The sequence below is a fragment of the Oncorhynchus gorbuscha genome, linkage group LG02 (genome assembly GCF_021184085.1).
Source record: "Oncorhynchus gorbuscha isolate QuinsamMale2020 ecotype Even-year linkage group LG02, OgorEven_v1.0, whole genome shotgun sequence".
NCBI classification, from domain to species: Eukaryota; Metazoa; Chordata; class Actinopteri; order Salmoniformes; family Salmonidae; genus Oncorhynchus; species Oncorhynchus gorbuscha.
Window position 1 is genome coordinate 14,416,633 of NC_060174.1, and position 19,050 is coordinate 14,435,682.

The 19,050-nt window shown below is 48.2% G+C and overlaps 1 protein-coding gene across 1 annotated transcript in view; it reads right to left on the reverse strand.

The window, feature by feature from the left end:
* LOC123997587 (multiple PDZ domain protein-like) overlaps nucleotides 1–19,050 on the reverse strand; it is a 230,892-nt gene that overhangs the window by 180,238 nt on the left and 31,604 nt on the right. Inside the window, exons 10-15 of the mRNA XM_046301983.1 lie at nucleotides 12,049–12,128; nucleotides 11,039–11,095; nucleotides 7,245–7,379; nucleotides 4,248–4,424; nucleotides 4,058–4,129; nucleotides 3,540–3,857 (exon numbers count right to left, since the gene is read on the reverse strand). Coding sequence (XP_046157939.1) covers nucleotides 3,540–3,857; nucleotides 4,058–4,129; nucleotides 4,248–4,424; nucleotides 7,245–7,379; nucleotides 11,039–11,095; nucleotides 12,049–12,128 — 839 coding nt within the window. The remainder of the gene's footprint in view (nucleotides 1–3,539; nucleotides 3,858–4,057; nucleotides 4,130–4,247; nucleotides 4,425–7,244; nucleotides 7,380–11,038; nucleotides 11,096–12,048; nucleotides 12,129–19,050) is intronic.

A 19,050-nucleotide genomic window follows, 5' to 3' on the forward strand; every position in this document is an offset into this window, starting at 1 on the left:
GGGCAAGAGGGACGGAAGAGAGAGAGAAACAGAGAGAGAGAGAGAGAGAGAGAGGGGGGAATGGAGGAGGGGAGGGCAAGAGGGACGGAAGAGAGAGAGAGAGAGAGAGAGATCAGTGGAGGAGGAGAGACGGACGGAGGATGAAGAGAGGAGGGAGAGTGGACTGGAGAACGAAAGGAGGGAGAGAGGGCTGGAGGAGGAGAGGAGGGAGAGAGGAATGGAGGAGAGAGGAATGGAGGAGAGGAGGGAGAGAAGAATGGAGGAGAGAGAGAGAGGAATGGAGGAGAGAGAGAGAGGTGGAGGAGGAGAGGAGGGAGAGACAGACGGAGGATGAAGAGAGGAGGGAGAGTGGACTGGAGGACGAAACGAGGGAGAGAGGGCTGGAGGAGGAGAGGAGGGAGAGAGGGAAGGAGGAGGAGAGGAGGGAGAGAGGGAAGGAGGAGGAGAGGAGGGAGAGAGGGCTGGAGGAGGAGAGGAGGGAGAGAGGGAAGGAGGAGGAGAGGAGGGAGAGAGGGAAGGAGGAGAGGAGGGAGAGAGGAATGGAGGAGAGGAGGGAGAGAGGAATGGAGGAGAGGAGGGAGAGAGGAATGGAGGAGAGGAGGGAGAGAGGAATGGAGGAGGGGAGGGCAAGAGGGACAGAAGAGAGAGAGAGAGAGAGAGAGAGAGAGAGAGAGATCGGTGGAGGAGGAGAGGAGGGAGAGACAGAGGATGAAGAGAGGAGGGAGAGTGGACTGGAGGACGAAAGGAGGGGGAGAGGGCTGGAGGAGGAGAGGAGGGGGAGAGGGCTGGAGGAGGAGAGGAGGGAGAGAGGGAAGGAGGAGAGGAGGGAGAGAGTGAGTGAAGGAGGAGGAGAGGGAGAGAGGGAAGGAGGAGAAGAGGAGTGGAGTAGAGTAGGAAAGGAGGGAGAGAGGGAAGGAGGAGAAGAGGAGTGGAGTAGAGTAGGAAAGGAGGGAGAGAGGGAAGGAGGAGAAGAGGAGTGGAGTAGGAAAGGAGGGAGAGAGAGTAGAAATAGAGGTGTTCGAGGTGAAGCTATGCCTATATTTAAGGATTCAAGGCCCCAGGATACAGTTGTTCTTAAACACAAGGGGCCCCATAACACATTCACAAACAATCCATTAAACCCTTCATATAAAGCCTCTGCAATTCTGACTTGTTCACAACAATCTTTCCCATCTTCCTTGAATCTCTCATCTAATCTTGTGTCTTGTCTTATCTGTTCAATGCCATCTATAAATGATAGAAATTGGGACAATATGAATAATACTTTTTAAATGTCCTATTTCTCCAATGCTGCGTATTTCAGTTGTCTTTGTGTTTTCAAGCTTGTTGCAAACTAAAGCAATGAGAAAAAGAGCTAGACAATCACAACGATGAGGTACATAGTGACACCAAATACTAGGCCAATAAGTGAAATAAGTTGAGAGGTATGACTACTTTCTGAAGGCACTGTAGTCCTATGGATTCTGCCTTTAGTTCATTTGTGAGCGACTTCGTTCTTTCTGACTTCACTCATTCCTGAACGACTCTTGGTAATAGTTATGAGGTGATGATGTGCCTTAACTTTCGTTGTGACTTTTATTTTAACACTAAGAAATAAAGGTTAACGATGCATCCTTTCTGCTGCCAATGGTGCCCAACATGAAGACACCGTTTGTATCGTTAGCGGGCGAGTGTTCCGTTTGTATCGTTAGCGGGCGAGTGTTCCGTTTGTATCGTTAGCGGGCGAGTGTTCCGTTTGTATCGTTAGCGGGCGAGTGTTCCGTTTGTATCGTTAGCGGGCGAGTGTTCCGTTTGTATCGTTAGCGGGCGAGTGTTCCGTTTGTATCGTTAGCGGGCGAGTGTTCCGTTTGTATCGTTAGCGGGCGAGTGTTCCGTTTGTATCGTTAGCGGGCGAGTGTTCCGTTTGTATCGTTAGCGGGCGAGTGTTCCGTTTGTATCGTTAGCGGGCGAGTGTTCCGTTTGTATCGTTAGCGGGCGAGTGTTCCGTTTGTATCGTTAGCGGGCGAGTGTTCCGTTTGTATCGTTAGCGGGCGAGTGCTCCGTTTGTATCGTTAGCGGGCGAGTGTTCCGTTTGTATCGTTAGCGGGCGAGTGCTCCGTTTGTATCGTTAGCGGCGAGTGCTCCGTTTGTATCGTTAGCGGGCGAGTGCTCCGTTTGTATCGTTAGCGGGCGAGTGTTCCGTTTGTATCGTTAGCGGGCGAGTGCTCCGTTTGTATCGTTAGCGGGCGAGTGCTCCGTTTGTATCGTTAGCGGGCGAGTGTTCCGTTTGTATCGTTAGCGGGCGAGTGCTCCGTTTGTATCGTTAGCGGGCGAGTGCTCCGTTTGTATCGTTAGCGGGCGAGTGCTCCGTTTGTATCGTTAGCGGGCGAGTGCTCCGTTTGTATCGTTAGCGGGCGAGTGTTCCGTTTGTATCGTTAGCGGGCGAGTGTTCCGTTTGTATCGTTAGCGGGCGAGTGTTCCGTTTGTATCGTTAGCGGGCGAGTGCTCCGTTTGTATCGTTAGCGGGCGAGTGCTCCGTTTGTATCGTTAGCGGGCGAGTGCTCCGTTTGTATCGTTAGCGGGCGAGTGCTCCGTTTGTATCGTTAGCGGGCGAGTGCTCCGTTTGTATCGTTAGCGGGCGAGTGTTCTGTTTTGTATTGTTAGCAGGTGAGTGTTCTGTTTGTATTGTTAGTTGTTGTTGTTGTTTTGAAAAGTACTTGCCCCTTTATAATTTTCTCTACTTTTCATTTTTTTTTTATTATACCAAATGTTTTGCCAGATCTTCAACCTAAATCTAATATTAGGTAAAAGGAACCTGAGTGAACAAATAACAACAATTAAATACTTATTTAATTTATTAAGAAATGATTTATTTTAAATGAAGTATACTTATCTTTACAAATAAACTCAGGTTCCATTTATCTAATAGGTTTTGGTTGAAGATCTGATAACATTCAGAATCAAAAATATGCAAAAATAGAGAAAATCAGAAAGGGGGCAAAAAGTTTCCAGTCACAATGAACTGATATGGAGCTGGGTGCCTGTGTCTGACGTGTGTGATGTTGGGCGGTTGGCCCAGCTCCAGTTGGCCCAGCTCCAGGCAACACCGCGGCCCCTTGCCAAGCACAACTACAGACTGTTTCCTTTTGTTGTCCCTTACTCGATGACATGTGACAAGGTCGTGCATACTTCCTTTTCCGATCGGACTATAGGAGAAAAGACAAGCGGAATTTCATTAGCTTATTTTCCCTCCTCCTGTTGCATCCCCCAATCCCTGAAGAGAACCTGCCGAGGGGGAAGGCTTTGGTCGGGGCGTGTTGATTAGGCACCAAAATGAAAAATAGGGAGGGACGACAATAAAACGCGCTTATTTTCCTATTCTGTTTCAACTTTTCAAGCCCATGCGTCTCCCTCTCCCTACCTGGTAGTCTAGGATGCTGAAGCCCAGGCGTCTCTCTCCCTACCTGGTAGTCTAGGATGCTGAAGCCCAGGCCTCTCTCTCTCTCTCTCTCCCTACCTGGTAGTCTAGGATGCTGAAGCCCAGGCCTCTCTCTCCCTACCTGGTAGTCTTGTATGCTGAAGCCCAGGCCTCTCTCTCTCTTCTCCAGCTCCAACAACTGGATGTCTGGGGACCACAGAGCCAGCTCTCCCTCTTCATTCCATGTGGGCACTTGCTCCTCCTCTGTGATCTCCTTCAGGGTGGCTTGGTCCTCCTCTGAGATCTCCTTCAGGGTGGCTCGGTCCTCCTCTGAGATCTCCTTCAGGGTGGCTCGGTCCTCCTCTGAGATCTCCTTCAGGGTGGCTCGGTCCTCCTCTGAGATCTCCTTCAGGGTGGCTCGGTCCTCCTCTGAGATCTCCTTTAGGGTGGCTCGGTCCTGCTGGGTGAAAAATGAACACGGTTAAGACAGGATATTTTAGATTCCAGAACATCTTTACCAGATAAAAACAGATATGTCTTGTACTGCAGTACATCATGCTACAACACAGACTGTCACCTGGCAACCGTCATTGGCTATGTTACACACAGTAAGCTGTCCAGTAAGTGTCAGCACTGCAGTGAAATTATAGAGTAGCATACCTGAAGCTGGTCACCAGTAGGGTCTCGGCGGTATGCCTGACTAACCCATACAGAAGACAGCTTGGCTTCCATCTAGAAGGACATGCAGCATGGCTATCATACGCATGTGTGTGTGTACATGTGTGTGCATGCTTACATATGTGAGCGTGTGTATGTGCACGTGTGTGACCATCTGAATGTGTGTCCTGACCTCAGAGAGGCTGGCAGCAGTGCTGGGCGAGCGCCACTTATCGTCCCGGTCATGCTGGTAGTCTGAGTTCTCCTCTGTCAGGTGTCTGCAGCACACTAGGGTGAAGGGAGGGGGAACCTCACGAAGGAACGCCACCGCCTCGCGCCTCGACTTGCCGTACAGCTGCACCGCGTTTACCTGTAGACAGAGATACAAGTAAAAGCACGTTCAGCGACACAAACACAATTCACACGTAGCGTACAGGACATTCCCTTAAGTTATCATGAACACAATAACACACAGAGGTGTTCTATCTCCTGCACGGGCAGACACACAGAAAAGCAAGCCATTCACCTGCACAGTGTGCGCACACACACACACACATACACACACAATTCACTTAGAGTAAATACACTGGTGACCAGCTTCAAAAGGGAAGATACACTATATAGTACAATTCAAAAAGTTTGGACACAGAATAATAGTGAAGACATAGTAGTATATAGTAATAGTGAATCCTGTAGTAACCAAAAAAAGTGTTAAACAAATCCAAATATATTTTAGATTTTAGCCACCCTTTGCCTTGATGGAAGCTTTGCACACTCTTGGCATTCTCTCAACCAGCTTCACATGGAATGCTTTTCCAACAGTCTTGAAGGAGTTCTAGGATGAGAGAAAGCCAAGAGTGTGCAAAGCTGTCATCTTAACACTACAGCATACAATGACATTCTAGACAATTCTGTGTTTCCAACTTTGTGACAATTGTTTGGGGAAGGCCCTTTCCTCTTTCAGCATGACAATGCCCCCATGCACAAAGCAAGGTCCATACAGAAATGTTTTGTCGAGATCGGTGTGGAAGAACTTGATTGGCCTGCAGAGAGCCCTCACCTCAACCCCATCGAAGATGAATTGGAATGCCGACTGCAAGCCAGGCCTAATCGCGCAACATCAGTGTCCGACCTCACTAATGCTCTTGTCGCTGAATGGAAACAAGTCTCCGCAGCAATGTTCCAACACCTAGTGGAAAGGCATCCCAGAAAAGTGGAGGCTGTTATAGCAGCAGGGGGGGGACCAACTCCATGTTAATGCCCATGATTTTGGAATGAGAGGTTCGACGAGCAGGTGTCCACATACTTCTGGTCATGTAGTGTAAGACATCAGAAGCTAATGGAGGTCAATTTGTGACTTCAACAATTCCCAACAAAGGTTCTCTCACTGTTAATGAAGTGAACCAAGAGAGATATAGTAGCCCGCAGGAGGGTGTGTGTTGGTACTTGCGCCCGTGTGTGCGCCTGCACACGCGCCTGTGTGTGTGCTCGTGATCATGCATGTGTGTGTGCGCGCGTGTGTGTGTGTGAGATCAGAGGGGCCAACCCAGTGGTACAGCCCTATTCTCAGTGAGGGGACTCAGGGAGCCGCTGGGCCTCTTGATTGCTGTTTAATGGAGCGGGATGTGCAGGAGCATCTGGAGAGCCCGGCTGACGCTGGCTGCTCCGTGCCATCTGCCCAGAGATGTAGGTGAGACCTGGCCACCTCTACTAAGGTTTAGGGGCCTGCCATCTTACCGGGAGACTGCGGCTCAGACAAATGTGTGTGTACTAGTATGCAGGGTTGGGGATGTGACGAAGCCTGACATAAAATTGAGCTATACCTCCGGGCATTTAAAACATGAATCTAGCGATACATTTGGAGCTCTACAAACTAACCTCCCTCCTCGCTCTCCTCTCCTCTCCTCACAGAGTATTCCTGTCCTGTGCGACAGTACCATGGTGGTTGCTTCTGCCACGACTGCCAACAGCAACAGGCTGAGGGCACAGTGGTGAATCTGCACCAAGCCGTGCCAGGGAGGGGAGCGGGGCAGGAAGAGGGGTAGGGGTGCGCAGGGGGTGGCACGGAGGGGGCGAGGGAGGCAGGGGTCTGACGTACAGATGGCCTCGGTTAGCCTGCTAACCCCTCTTCACAGGGGTATGTACCCACACATAAACACTCCCCCAACCACACACTCACATAGACAAACACACACACCTAAAAAAGCCAATGAACAACAGAAAATACAACAGCCCAGAGTTCCCCTGTAGTACATTAGACACGGGTCTAACTAACCCCCTCCAGTCACAGCTACATCTGAACTGGAACCAGGGACATCGCCTGACCACCAAGGTCATTGGACAGGCTCAAGGAAATGATTTGAAGTTATGACACATTAGATGTGTGCTACCATAATCTAGAGGTTCTGCCAGGTAAAGACTGTATGTATAACCAGTGCATTATGACTGACAGATCACGGGTTTTCTATCACTTCCTGATCTTTATGCTACATCCCATCTAATTTTAAATGTCATGGTTTGGTTACTTTGTATGCCTTTAGACAAGGAAAATGTTGTGTGGTGTGTTGTTGTTCGATATGGTGTGTTGTTGTTCGATGTGGTGTGTTGTTGTTCGATGTGGTGTGTTGTTGTTCGATGTGGTGTGTTGTTGTTTCGATGCGGTGTGTTGTTGTTTCGATGCGGTGTGTTGTTGTTCGATGCGGTGTGTTGTTGTTCGATGCGGTGTGGTGTTGTTCGATGCGGTGTGGTGTTGTTCGATGCGGTGTGGTGTTGTTCGATGCGGTGTGTTGTTCGATGCGGTGTGTTGTTCGATGCGGTGTGTTGTTGTTTCGATGCGGTGTGTTGTTGTTTCGATGCGGTGTGTTGTTGTACGATATGGTGTGTTGTTGTTCGATGTGGAGTGTTGTTGTTTTGATGTGGTGTGTTGTTGTTCGATGTGGTGTGTTGTTGTTCGATGCGGTGTGTTGTTGTTCGATGCGGTGTGTTGTTGTTCGATGCGGTGTGTTGTTGTTTCGATGCGGTGTGTTGTTGTTTCGATGCGGTGTGTTGTTGTTCGATGCGGTGTGTTGTTGTTTCGATGCGGTGTGTTGTTGTTTTGATGTGGTGTGTTGTTTCGATGCAGTGTGTTGTTGTTCGATGCGGTGTGTTGTTGTTCGATGCAGTGTGTTGTTGTTCGATGCCTGTCCAGTACCTCTAGTAGTTCGTCCTCTGGTCTCAGGAGGCCGTGTTTGGCCACAGGACCTTCTGGGGCCACAGAGGAGATGTAGTGGTGGCCGTCAAACGAGTCCAACTCCACCCCCAGACGCATGGTGTGGATGGGTAGTAGCTAGGATTTAAAAAATAGAATACTTTATCATCTAATCAAATGCGCCCGAATATAACAGGTGTAGTAGACCTTACTGTGAAATGCTTACTTACAAGCCCTTAACCAATAATGTAGTTCAAGAAATAAGTAAGTTAAGAAAATATTTACTAAATAAATGAAAGTACAATTTTATAAAAATTGTAACACAATAAAATAACAATACCGAGGCTATATACAGTCAGTGTGCGGGGGTAAAATTTGAGGTAATTTGTACATGTAGGTGGGGGTAAAGTGACTATACATAGATAATCAAAAGTGAGTAGCAGCAGTGTAAAAACTATTTTAAAAACATTACAATAAATTCACAACACACTGAGTGCCTTCAGGCCCCTACTCCACCACTACCATATATCTACAATACAAAATCCATGTGTACGTGTGTGTACAGTGCGTATGTTATCGTGTGTGTGTGTGTGTATGCATGTGTCTGTGCCTATGTTTGTGTTGCTTCACAGTCCCCGCTGTTCCATAAGGTGTTTGTTATATGTTTTTTAAATCTAATTTTACTACTTGCATCAGTTACTTGATGTGGTCATGGCTCTGTAGTACTGTGGGCCTCCCAGTCTGTTCTGGACTTGGGGACTGTGAAGAGACGTCTTGTGGAGTATGCACAGGTGTCCGAGCTGTGTGCCAGTAGCTTAGACAGACAGCTCTGTGCGTCCAACATGTCAATACCTCTCATAAATACAAGCAGTGATGAAGTCAATCAGGAGAGATTGACATGCATATAATTAATGTTAACTCTCTGTGTACATCCAAGGGCCAGCCGTGCTGCCATGTTCTGCCAAAGTCCCTTTTTGTGGCACCTGACCCCATGACAGAACAGTAGTCCAGGTGTGACAAAACTAGGGCCTGTAGGACCTGCCTTGTTGATAGTGCCGTTAAGAATGTAGAGTAGCGCTTTATTAGACAGACTTCTCCCCATCCTAGTTACTGTTGTATCAATATGCTTTGACCATTAGTCTACCCTAGCACTTTGAGATATCAGCTGATGTACGAAGGGCTATATAAATATATTTGATTTAATTTGACTAGCTTTAAGCACCAGCTGTCAGAGCAGCTCACAGATTACTGTACCTGTACATAGCCCATCTATAATTTAGCCCAAACAACTACCTCTTCCCCTACTGTATTTATTATTTATTTGTATCTCTACATTATCACACATTTTTCCACTGCAAATCTACCATTCCAGTGTTTTACTTCTATTTACTTCGCCACCATGACCTTTTTTTTTTCTTTACCTCCCTTATCTCACCTCCCTTTCTCACATTATACATAGACTTATTTTCTACTGTATTATTGACTGTATGTTTGTTTTACTCCATGTGTAACTCTGTGTTGTTATATGTGTTGAACTGCTTTGCTTTATCTTGGCCAGGTCGCAATTGTAAATGAGAACTTGTTCTCAACTTGCCTACCTGGTTAAAAAAAAAGGTGAAATAAAATAAATTACACATTATTTATTTCAAGATTTAGTTGATTTTAGGGTTTAGTGAAGTTTAGGGTTTAGTGAATGATTTGTCCCAAATCAATCCGTTTATTATCTATGCATAGTCTCTTCACCCCTACCTAACTGTACAAATTACCTTGACTAACCTGTACCACCGCACATTGACTCGGTACCAGTATCCCCTGTATACAGCCTCATTACTGTTATTTTATTGTGTAACTTTTTATTTTTACTTTAGTTTATTTGGTAAATATTTTCTTAACTCTTTATTGAACTGCACTGTTGGTTAAGGGATTGCAAGTAAGCATTTCACGGTAAAGTCTACACATCCTGTATTCGGCACATGTGACAAATAACATTTTATTTGAAATAATGCTCAAAGCCAGTGGCATGTCATTAGTAAATATTGAACAAACGAAGGGGCCTAGACAGCTGCCCTGGGGAATAACTGATTCTACCTGGATTATGTTCCATTAAATAGCATCCTCTGTGTTCTGTTAGACAGGTAACTCTTTATCCACAATATTGCAGAGGGTGTAAAGCCTACACATACATTTTTCCAGCAGCAGACTATGCTCGATAATGTCAAAAGCCACACTGAAGTCTAGCAAATTATTGATTTCATGAACCTTGTTTCTTAAGCCTCATGTTAAAGTGGGCTATTGTGAGCACTTTTCATCAGGGATGCTTACTTGTTTTCATTACGTTACTGGGAAGATTGTGTCTACCAACGCCTCTGGTGTAATGTACATTTGCTGAAGCATCATGACAACTCCACGTCACAATGGTAGGGATGAGCTGAGCTGGGCTTGGGTCATTGATAAATCATTGTCGCAATGCAGCCTTATAATGCTGTGAAAGGATCCAGGAACCCAAATGATTTGGGTGGATCCCATCCTCCTTATAAAACATGTTTTGTTTCCAAAAGGTATTGAAATTGTCAACAAAAGTTATACCCATTGGGCTGCAGTAATCACATAGCCAGTTGTGAAGAGAAAGAATCCTACTTAAGCATTTAATGCCATGATTCAGAGAGGGAACAGGGCCAGATGGGTCTAGCAGAGAGTCAATCAGCTCTTTAAAATCCAGTTTCAACTGTTCAGAGCTACCCTTCATGTCTGCGTGATCAAGGAAGCAACCTCAAGCCTATAATCCTCGGCAAGCAAATAATTGCCACATCGGAACTCTGAGTGATCCGGTTTGTCCCGAAACAAAGCGTAGTAGATACAGCTCCTACAGCGCAGGAACCGTTGATTTATTTCTCCTGACAAAGAGGGCTCCATTGCTAAACTCATCTGGTAGCAACTTAGTTAGCTTGATGGCAGCGTAGCGTCTCTGTCAAGCAGGCTTCAACCTGTCTGTTAAGCAGGATTCTGGGACAAAAAAATTGCGGTCCTAGCTGTGAAAAGCTAACCGCTTCGTGGAATCCACGCAAAAACAAGTTAGGTATTCGTATTTAATGAATAGTGGTTTTGTTTTAATCCAAAATAACAAACCGAGCTTATCATGAGGTACTCTACCTCAGGCAAGCAATACCTCAAGGCTTAATATTAGACATCGCGCACCAGCTGTTATTGACAAATAGACACACCTCGTCTTACCGGACGTAGCAGTTCTGTCCTGCCAGTGCATGGAAAACCCAGCCATATTATCCGTATCGTCATTCAGCCACGACAAAACATCAGATATCACAATTTTAATGTCCCGCTGGTAGGATGGTCTCGAACGGACCTCATCCAGTTTATTCTTACCCACTCACCAACAAATTTTCACAAGGCACATCGATCTCCACCCCCTGTACCTCAGTCTGTTCTTCATGCGAATGATGGGGATTTGGGCCTGGTCTCGGAGAAACAGTATGTCCTTTGCTTTAGACTCATTAAAGGAAAAAATCTTCATCCAGTTCGAGGTGAGTAATCGCCGTTCTGATGTCCAGAAGCTCTTCTCGGTCATAAGAGACGGTAGCAGCAACATTATGTACAAAATAAGTTACAAACAACGTGAGAAAACACACAAAATAGCACAGTTGGTTGGGAGCCCGTAAATGGCAGTCATCCCCCTCCGGCGCCATTCTTTAACATCCCTGTGATAACTGGGGACGTTTTGTCAAAGGGAACTGTGTGGCATAAGCTTTAAGCTCCAATATTTTATGGTAACTGGTGGTCACCTTGGAGTAATTCTGTAGTTCAGCATCATCTTCAATAACAGGGTCCAGTTCAACCACCTGGGAGGGAAAACACACAAACAATGGTCATTATAAACTGGGTGGTTTGAGCCCTGAATGCTGATTGGCTGACAAAACATTTATTTTTACTGTTCTAATTACATTGGTAACCAGTTTATAATAGCAATAATTTGTGGTATATGACCAATATACCACAGCAACAGGCTGTATCCGCGTCAAGGACAGCCCTTACATGCTGACGCGTACATAAGCATGGCAAAATAAATGTACACATACATCTTATTCAATCATTGCACCCACACTGATCACAAGCATCTGCGTAGCCAGGCGCTAAAATAGTGGTTTTATTTGTGACGCTTGACACGCTGCAAGTCCTGCCTCTCCCATCTCCTCATTGTATTTTAGGAGCATATACCCACGTGGGTGATTGAAAGATGAACTAAGGTTTACACTCCAGTCCAGTTGGTGGTTGCAACCATCATATAAAATCCCAAAAAGCCTGAAGGAAGAAAGATTACTAGAAACAGGCTCGGTTTACCTTTCTATCTGTGGATTAATTGTCGGAGTAGAGGACCTTGTGCATTTCATGTAAAATAACAACCCAATGTTTATATCCCAGGACAAATTAGTTAGCAACAGCAAGCTAGCTAGCTAAATTGACAGAAATGAATAAAGTTGGTTCAGAGTTGATTTTAATATAGGAACATGGGTCTTGATCGCGTCTGGTGTGGGTGGACAAAATCAACATGCGTGTGATAGCGGTTGTGCAAGCGGTCTGGTCAGCATGTTAGCTGTGGTATATTTGGCCATATACCACAACCCCTCGTAGCTTATTGCTTAATTATAAAATTCCTTCCCTATGGGATGATCAAACCTTGCTTGATATCAAATCAAACTGTTACTGATTGACATGACTGATTTCTCTGAGCTTGTCTATGGTGTGTTGGTATTCTGTCCATATGTTAATTTCCTGCTGTCAGTTAGAATCTCACCAGAACATCGTACTGTGGCCCCAGAGACTGCTCCCATTTGTCCTTCAGCTCCAGCTCAGACAGAGAGATCTCCTCCACACCTGTAAGACACAAGGACAGTGTCAATGCACATGTTAATAACTCTGGGACGTTGAGGAACGACACAAAACATGTTCAATTTTATTTTGAATGGAACTTCGCTGTTAAGGGCAATTCCACCACTTTACAACCTCACTTTCATGAGGTTCATCCCCGGCACAATACCAGTGTCAACATATGTGAAAACGGCACATTTACATTTTGTAGAAAACAGCAAAAGTTCAAACAAACAAAAAACTTGTTTGGGCTAAGAAATCATTGTTTTTTACTTTTAATCCTACCTGTCACAGAGAAGCATTTTTTTTAGGACCATTCTTATGTTTTTAACCAGATTATAGAAAGCTGCTGTTTTCACAGATCCTGGTGGCAGAATTTCCCTTTAAGCTTAACTGAGTGAGAAGTCAACCCCGGGACACTGACAGGGTAACAAGATTGCTGCTTGTGATCCAGGAAGTAATGAGAGACATGAGTTCGGCTCCCCCACAACTGTACTGTAGGACTTTTTACAGTGAACCTGGGGGGAAATCAGCAGCAGGACATGAAGGAGAAATTATTTTACACTGCGTGTTCATTACCAGTGTAAAGAGAAACTCCTCAGAGCTAGCTCCCTGGGACTGACCACAACCACTCCCAACACACATGGAACCGTTTGAGTCCTACATGGTGTGTGTGTGTCTCTCTCGCTTTCTGTCAGCCCAGTGTGTAAAAACCCAAAGGCTTGTGACATGAGCTCCAGTACTGTACCTGATTAATTAACATGGCTAACCACTCGCCGCTGAGCAATTCCTCTCCAATGTTTCACTGAATAAATAGCCTAATACATGGTTTTGGGATGTCAAGAAGGAAGGAACATCTGTGGGCCAGGCGGAGGACACGCACGAACACACATACCAACCCCAAACTGTTGCCACAAAGTTGGAAGTGACGCAAGTGCCTTAATGTGTTCGGACCGCAGGAAGAGTAGCTGCCTTGGCAACAGCTAATGGGCATCCCTGATGAATATAATACACACACCCTAAATATTTACAATACATTTCAGTCAGTTAGCAAAGACAAATAGAGGGAAGGGAGAGAGAGGCAAGAGAGAAAGAAAGAGAACAGCTGGACGTGGAAGTCAGGGTGGAGCCAGGGTGGACGGTGGAGTCAGGGTGGATGGTGGAGTCAGGGTGGACGGTGGAGTCAGGGTGGACGGTGGAGTCAGGGTGGACGGTGGAGTCAGGGTGGACAGTGGAGTCAGGGTGGACAGTGGAGTCAGGGTGGACGGTGGAGTCAGGGTGGAGTCAGGGTGGACGGTGGAGTCGGGGTGGAGCCAGGGTGGACGGTGGAGTCGGGGTGGAGCCAGGGTGGACGGTGGAGTCAGGGTGGACGGTGGAGTCGGGGTGGAGCCAGGGTGGACGGTGGAGTCGGGGTGGAGCCAGGGTGGACGTGGGAGTCAGGGTGGACGTGGGAGTCAGGGTGGACGGTGGAGTCAGGGTGGACGTGGGAGTCAGGGTGGACGTGGGAGTCAGGGTGGAGTCAGGGTGGACGTGGGAGTGGACGGTGGAGTCAGGGTGGAGTCAGGGTGGACGGTGGAGTCAGGGTGGACGGTGGAGTCAGGGTGGAGTCAGGGTGGACGGTGGAGTCAGGGTGGACGGTGGAGTCAGGGTGGACGGTGGAGTCAGGGTGGACGGTGGAGTCAGGGTGGACGGTGGAGCCAGGGTGGACGGTGGAGTCAGGGTGGACGTGGGAGTGGACGGTGGAGTCAGGGTGGAGTCAGGGTGGACGTGGGAGTGGATGGTGGAGTCGGGGTGGAGCCAGGGTGGACGTGGGAGTCAGGGTGGACGTGGGAGTCAGGGTGGACAGTGGAGTCAGGGTGGACGGTGGAGTCAGGGTGGACGTGGGAGTGGACGGTGGAGTCAGGGTGGAGTCAGGGTGGACGGTGGAGTCAGGGTGGACGGTGGAGTCAGGGTGGACGGTGGAGTCAGGGTGGAGCCAGGGTGGACGGTGGAGTCAGGGTGGAGCCAGGGTGGACGGTGGAGTCAGGGTGGACGGTGGAGTCAGGGTGGACGGTGGAGTCAGGGTGGAGTCAGGGTGACGATGGAGTCAGGGTGGAGCCAGGGTGGACGGTGGAGTCAGGGTGGAGCCAGGGTGGACGGTGGAGCCAGGGTGGACGGTGGAGTCAGGGTGGAGCCAGGGTGGACGTGGGAGTCGGGGTGGACGTGGGAGTCGGGGTGGAGCCAGGGTGGACGTGGGAGTCGGGGTGGACGTGGGAGTCGGGGTGGACGTGGGAGTCGGGGTGGAGCCAGGGTGGGGGTGGACCCAGGGTGGACGTGGGAGTCAGGGTGGACGTGGGAGTCGGGGTGGAGCCAGGGTGGGCGTGGGAGTCAGGGTGGACGTGGGAGTCGGGGTGGAGCCAGGGCGGACGTGGGAGTCAGGGTGGACCCAGGGTGGACGTGGGAGTCAGGGTGGACGTGGGAATCGGGGTGGAGCCAGGGTGGAGCCAGGGTGGATATGGGAGTCAGGGTGGAGTCAGGGTGGACGGTGGAGTCAGGGTGGACGGTGGAGTCAGGGTGGACGTGGGAGTCGGTGTGGACCCAGGGTGGACGTGGGAGTCGGGGTGGAGCCAGGGTGGACGTGGGAGCCGGGGTGGACGGTGGAGTCATGGTGGAGTCAGGGTGGAGTCAGGGTGGACGGTGGAGTCAGGGTGGAGTCAGGGTGGACGGTGGAGTCAGGGTGGAGCCAGGGTGGACGTGGAAGTCAGGGTGGAGCCAGGGTGGACGTGGAAGTCAGGGTGGAGCCAGGGTGGACGTGGAAGTCAGGGTGGAGCCAGGGTGGACGTGGAAGTCAGGGTGGAGCCAGGGTGGACGTGGGAGCCAGGGTGGACGTGGGAGTCAGGGTGGACGTGGGAGTCAGGGTGGACGTGGGAGTCAGGGTGGACGTGGGAGTCAGGGTGGACAAGCACAATCAGACTGGTTCAAGTGTTAAGTTACTGTACTGGCACAGTGGCACTACCGTAAGAGATTTTTTTGCAAATGTGTTGTGTAATGTACTGTGAATGTCAATGGTTCAGACATACATTGTTCTACGTGATTGACAGCTCATTGTGCCACTACACTGAACTACAGTAAAAACTAAAAAGCCCACATCAGCGCTTCAGTTAAGACTCACTCAAAACCTCCACATGGACATCAGCCAACAGTTGTTCTGCAGTGGAATGGACTAGAATCAGTTTCTAACATCTTCAACTTTCAATGATTCTAATACATATAACAATGCATGTATTTGTCCCAAATGGCACCCTATTCCCTAGGACACTACTTTGAGCACATAGGGCTCTGTTCAAAATAAGTGCACTATACACTGAGTGTACAAAACATTAGGAACACCTTCCTAATATTGAGTTGCACTCGGGGCATGGACTCTACAAGGTGTTGAAAGTGTTCCACAGGGAAGCTGGCCCATGTTGACTACAATGCCTCCCACAGTGTGTCAAGTTGGCTGGATGTCCTTTGGGTGGTGGACCATTCTTGATAGACACACGAAGCTGTTGAACGTGGAAAAACTCAGCAGCTTTGGGGTTCTTGACACACTCAAAAATCAGTGTGCCTGGTACTTACTACCATTTGGGACAGAACTCATGCATTTCTGCTTCAGGTGTTACTTCCCTAGCTATCACCTTTAAATGAGACAAACATACACTACATGACCAACAGTATGTGGACACCTGATCGTCGTACATCTCTTTCCAAAATCATAACCCTCTTTTGTTCCATCCAGTAACTAGCTAACACCAGACACATATGAAAAGGGGAGACATGTACAGAGCCTGCAGAAAGCATTCAAACCCCTTAACTTATTCAACATTTTGTTGTTGCAGACTGAATTTGTCACACCCATCTACAGACAAATAGCACATAATGAAAAAGTAAAAACAGATTTTTGGAATATTTTGTGCAAATGTATTTTTGTACACCCCTGAGTAAATAATACATGTTAGAATCACCTTTAGCAGCGATTACACCCGTGAGTCTAAGATCTTTGCACACCTGGATTGTACAATATTTGTACATTATTCTGTTTTAAACTCTTCAAGCTCTGTCAAGTTGGTTGTTGATCATTGCTAGACAGCCATTTTCAAGTCTTGCCATAGATTGTCAAGTCAAAACTGTAACTAGGCCACTCGGGAGCATTCAATGTCATCCTGTAAGCAACTCCAGTGTATATTTGGCCTTGTGTTTTAGGTTATTGTCCTGCTGAAAGGTGAATTTGTCTCTCAGTGTCTGTTGGAAAGCAGACTGAACCAGGTTTTCCTCTAGAATTTTGCCTGTGCTTAGCTCTATTCTGTTTCTTTTTATCCTAAAATAACTCCCCTTGCTGATTACAAGCATGCCCCTATTATGAGGAATCCACCACCATGTTTGAACATTTTAAGAGTGGGTACTCAGTGATGTGTTGGATTGCCACAAAAATAATGCTTTGTATTCTGGACAATAAGTACATTTCTTTTCAACATTAGTTGCAGTATTACTTTAGTGCCTTATTGCAAACAGGATGCATGTTTTGGAATATTTTTATTCTGTACAGGCTTCTTTCTTTCCGTCTGTCATTTTTTATTAGTATTGTGGAGTAACTACAATCTTGTTGATCCATCCTCCATTGTTTTCTTCAATCACTGCTATAAACCCCAGTGGCTGGGCCTGGCTCCCCAGTGGCTGGGCCTGGCTCCCCAGTGGCTGGGCCTGGCTCCCCAGTGGCTGGGCCTGGCTCCCCAGTGGCTGGGCCTGGCTCCCCAGTGGCTGGGCCTGGCTCCCCCAGTGGCTGGGCCTGGCTCCCCCAGTGGCTGGGCCTGGCTCCCCAGTGGCTGGGCCTGGCTCCCCAGTGGCTGGGCCTGGCTCCCCAGTGGCTGGGCCTGGCTCCCCAGTGGCTGGGCCTGGCTCCCCAGTGGCTGGGCCTGGCTCCCCCAGTGGCTGGGCCTGGCTCCCCCAGTGGCTGGGCCTGGCTCCCCAGTGGCTGGGCCTGGCTCCCCCAGTGGCTGGGCCTGGCTCCCCCAGTGGCTGGGCCTGGCTCCCCCAGTGGCTGGGCCTGGCTCCCCCAGTGGCTGGGCCTGGCTCCCCCAGTGGCTGGGCCTGGCTCCCCCAGTGGCTGGGCCTGGCTCCCCAGTGGCTGGGCCTGGCTCCCCAGTGGCTGGGCCTGGCTCCCCAGTGGCTGGGCCTGGCTCCCCCAGTGGCTGGGCCTGGCTCCCCAGTGGCTGGGCCTGGCTCCCCCAGTGGCTGGGCCTGGCTCCCCCAGTGGCTGGGCCTGGCTCCCCCAGTGGCTGGGCCTGGCTCCCCCAGTGGCTGGGCCTGGCTCCCCCAGTGGCTGGGCCTGGCTCCCCCAGTGGCTGGGCCTGGCTCCCCAGTGGCTGGGCCTGGGCCTAACCCATGGCTACACCCCTTCCTAGTCATGTGGAATCCATACATTTGGGCCTAATTCCTTTATTTCAATTAACTGATTTTATTATATGAACTGTAACTCAGTAAAATCATTGAAATTGTCAAATGTTGCGTTTATATTTTTGTTCAGTATAGTTGATGATCCCTGCTGTACAGACACTGGGAGACAAATTCACCTTTCAGCAGGACAATAACCTAAAACAAGGCCAAATATACAGTTGCTTGGCAAGAGGACATTGAATGTTCCCGAGTGGCCTAGTTACAGTTTTGACTTATATCGACTTGAAAATCTTTGGCAAGACTTGAAAATGGCTGTCTAGAAATGATCAACCACCAACTTGACAGAGCTTGAAGAATAATGTGCAGATATTGTAAAAATCAAAGTGTGCAAAGCTTTTGGAGACGTACCCAGAAATACTCACAGCTGTAATCGCTGCCAAAGTTGATTCTAACATGTACTGACTCGGGGTATGAATACTTATGTAAAATCAGATATTACTGTATTTTATTTCCAATAAATATGCAAGAATTTATAAAAGCACGTTTTCATTATGCGTTATTGTGTGTTGACAAAATTCAGGCTGTAACAACAAAATATGTAAAAAGTCCAGGGGGTGTGAATACTTTCTGAAGGTACTGGGCCATCCAAGTACGACAAGTCAAGCAGCCTGTACGTGAGGGGAAACACCAAACGCCTGTGTGTGTGTGTGTGTGTGTGTGTGTGTGTGTGTGTGTGTGTGTGTGTGTGTGTGTGTGTGTGTGTGTGTGTGTGTGTGTGTGTGTGTGTGTGTGTGTGTGTGTGTGTGTGTGTGTGTGTGTGTGTGATTAGAGTGATTAGAGTGATTATCTTAATTTACCGAGGTTAGCTAGCCAGCTATTTGTCTTCCTTAACGTAGGAGACACTGCTAGCTAGCCAACAGCTAGCCAACGTCTACTGAATAGAACTTCCGCACTCAACAACCCGGTCGCATTCCGCTTCGCTCCACAGGTAGTATCACATTTTTCATTTCATTTCATTACAGCACAACGGTTTGATTTGTTTGATCGTAGCTAGTTACATAGCTAGCTACATAGCCGTCTGTGTATCAAAGATAATTGTGTAGTCTAGAGCGATTTTCTAGGTTAGCTAGCCAGCTATTGTCGTTCTTTTAACGCAACGTAACGTAATCAACAGTGCTAGCTAGCCAGCTAGCCCCCGAATAGCAGCACTGTAGAAACTACTACACTCAACGGAATGACTTGATTAGTGTAGTGTCAACAACGCAGCCACTGTCAGCTAGCCTACAAAGTCAACAACGCAGCCACTGCCAGCTAGCCTACTTCAGCAGTACTGTATCATTTTTAATAATTTTAGTCAATAAGATTCTTGCTACGTAAGCTTAACTTTCTGAACATTCGAGACGTGTAGTCACCTTGTCATTCCAATCTCCTTGCATTAGCGTAGCCTCTTCTGTAGCCTGTCAACTATGTGTCTGTCTATCCCTGTTCTCTCCTCTCTGCACAGACCATACAA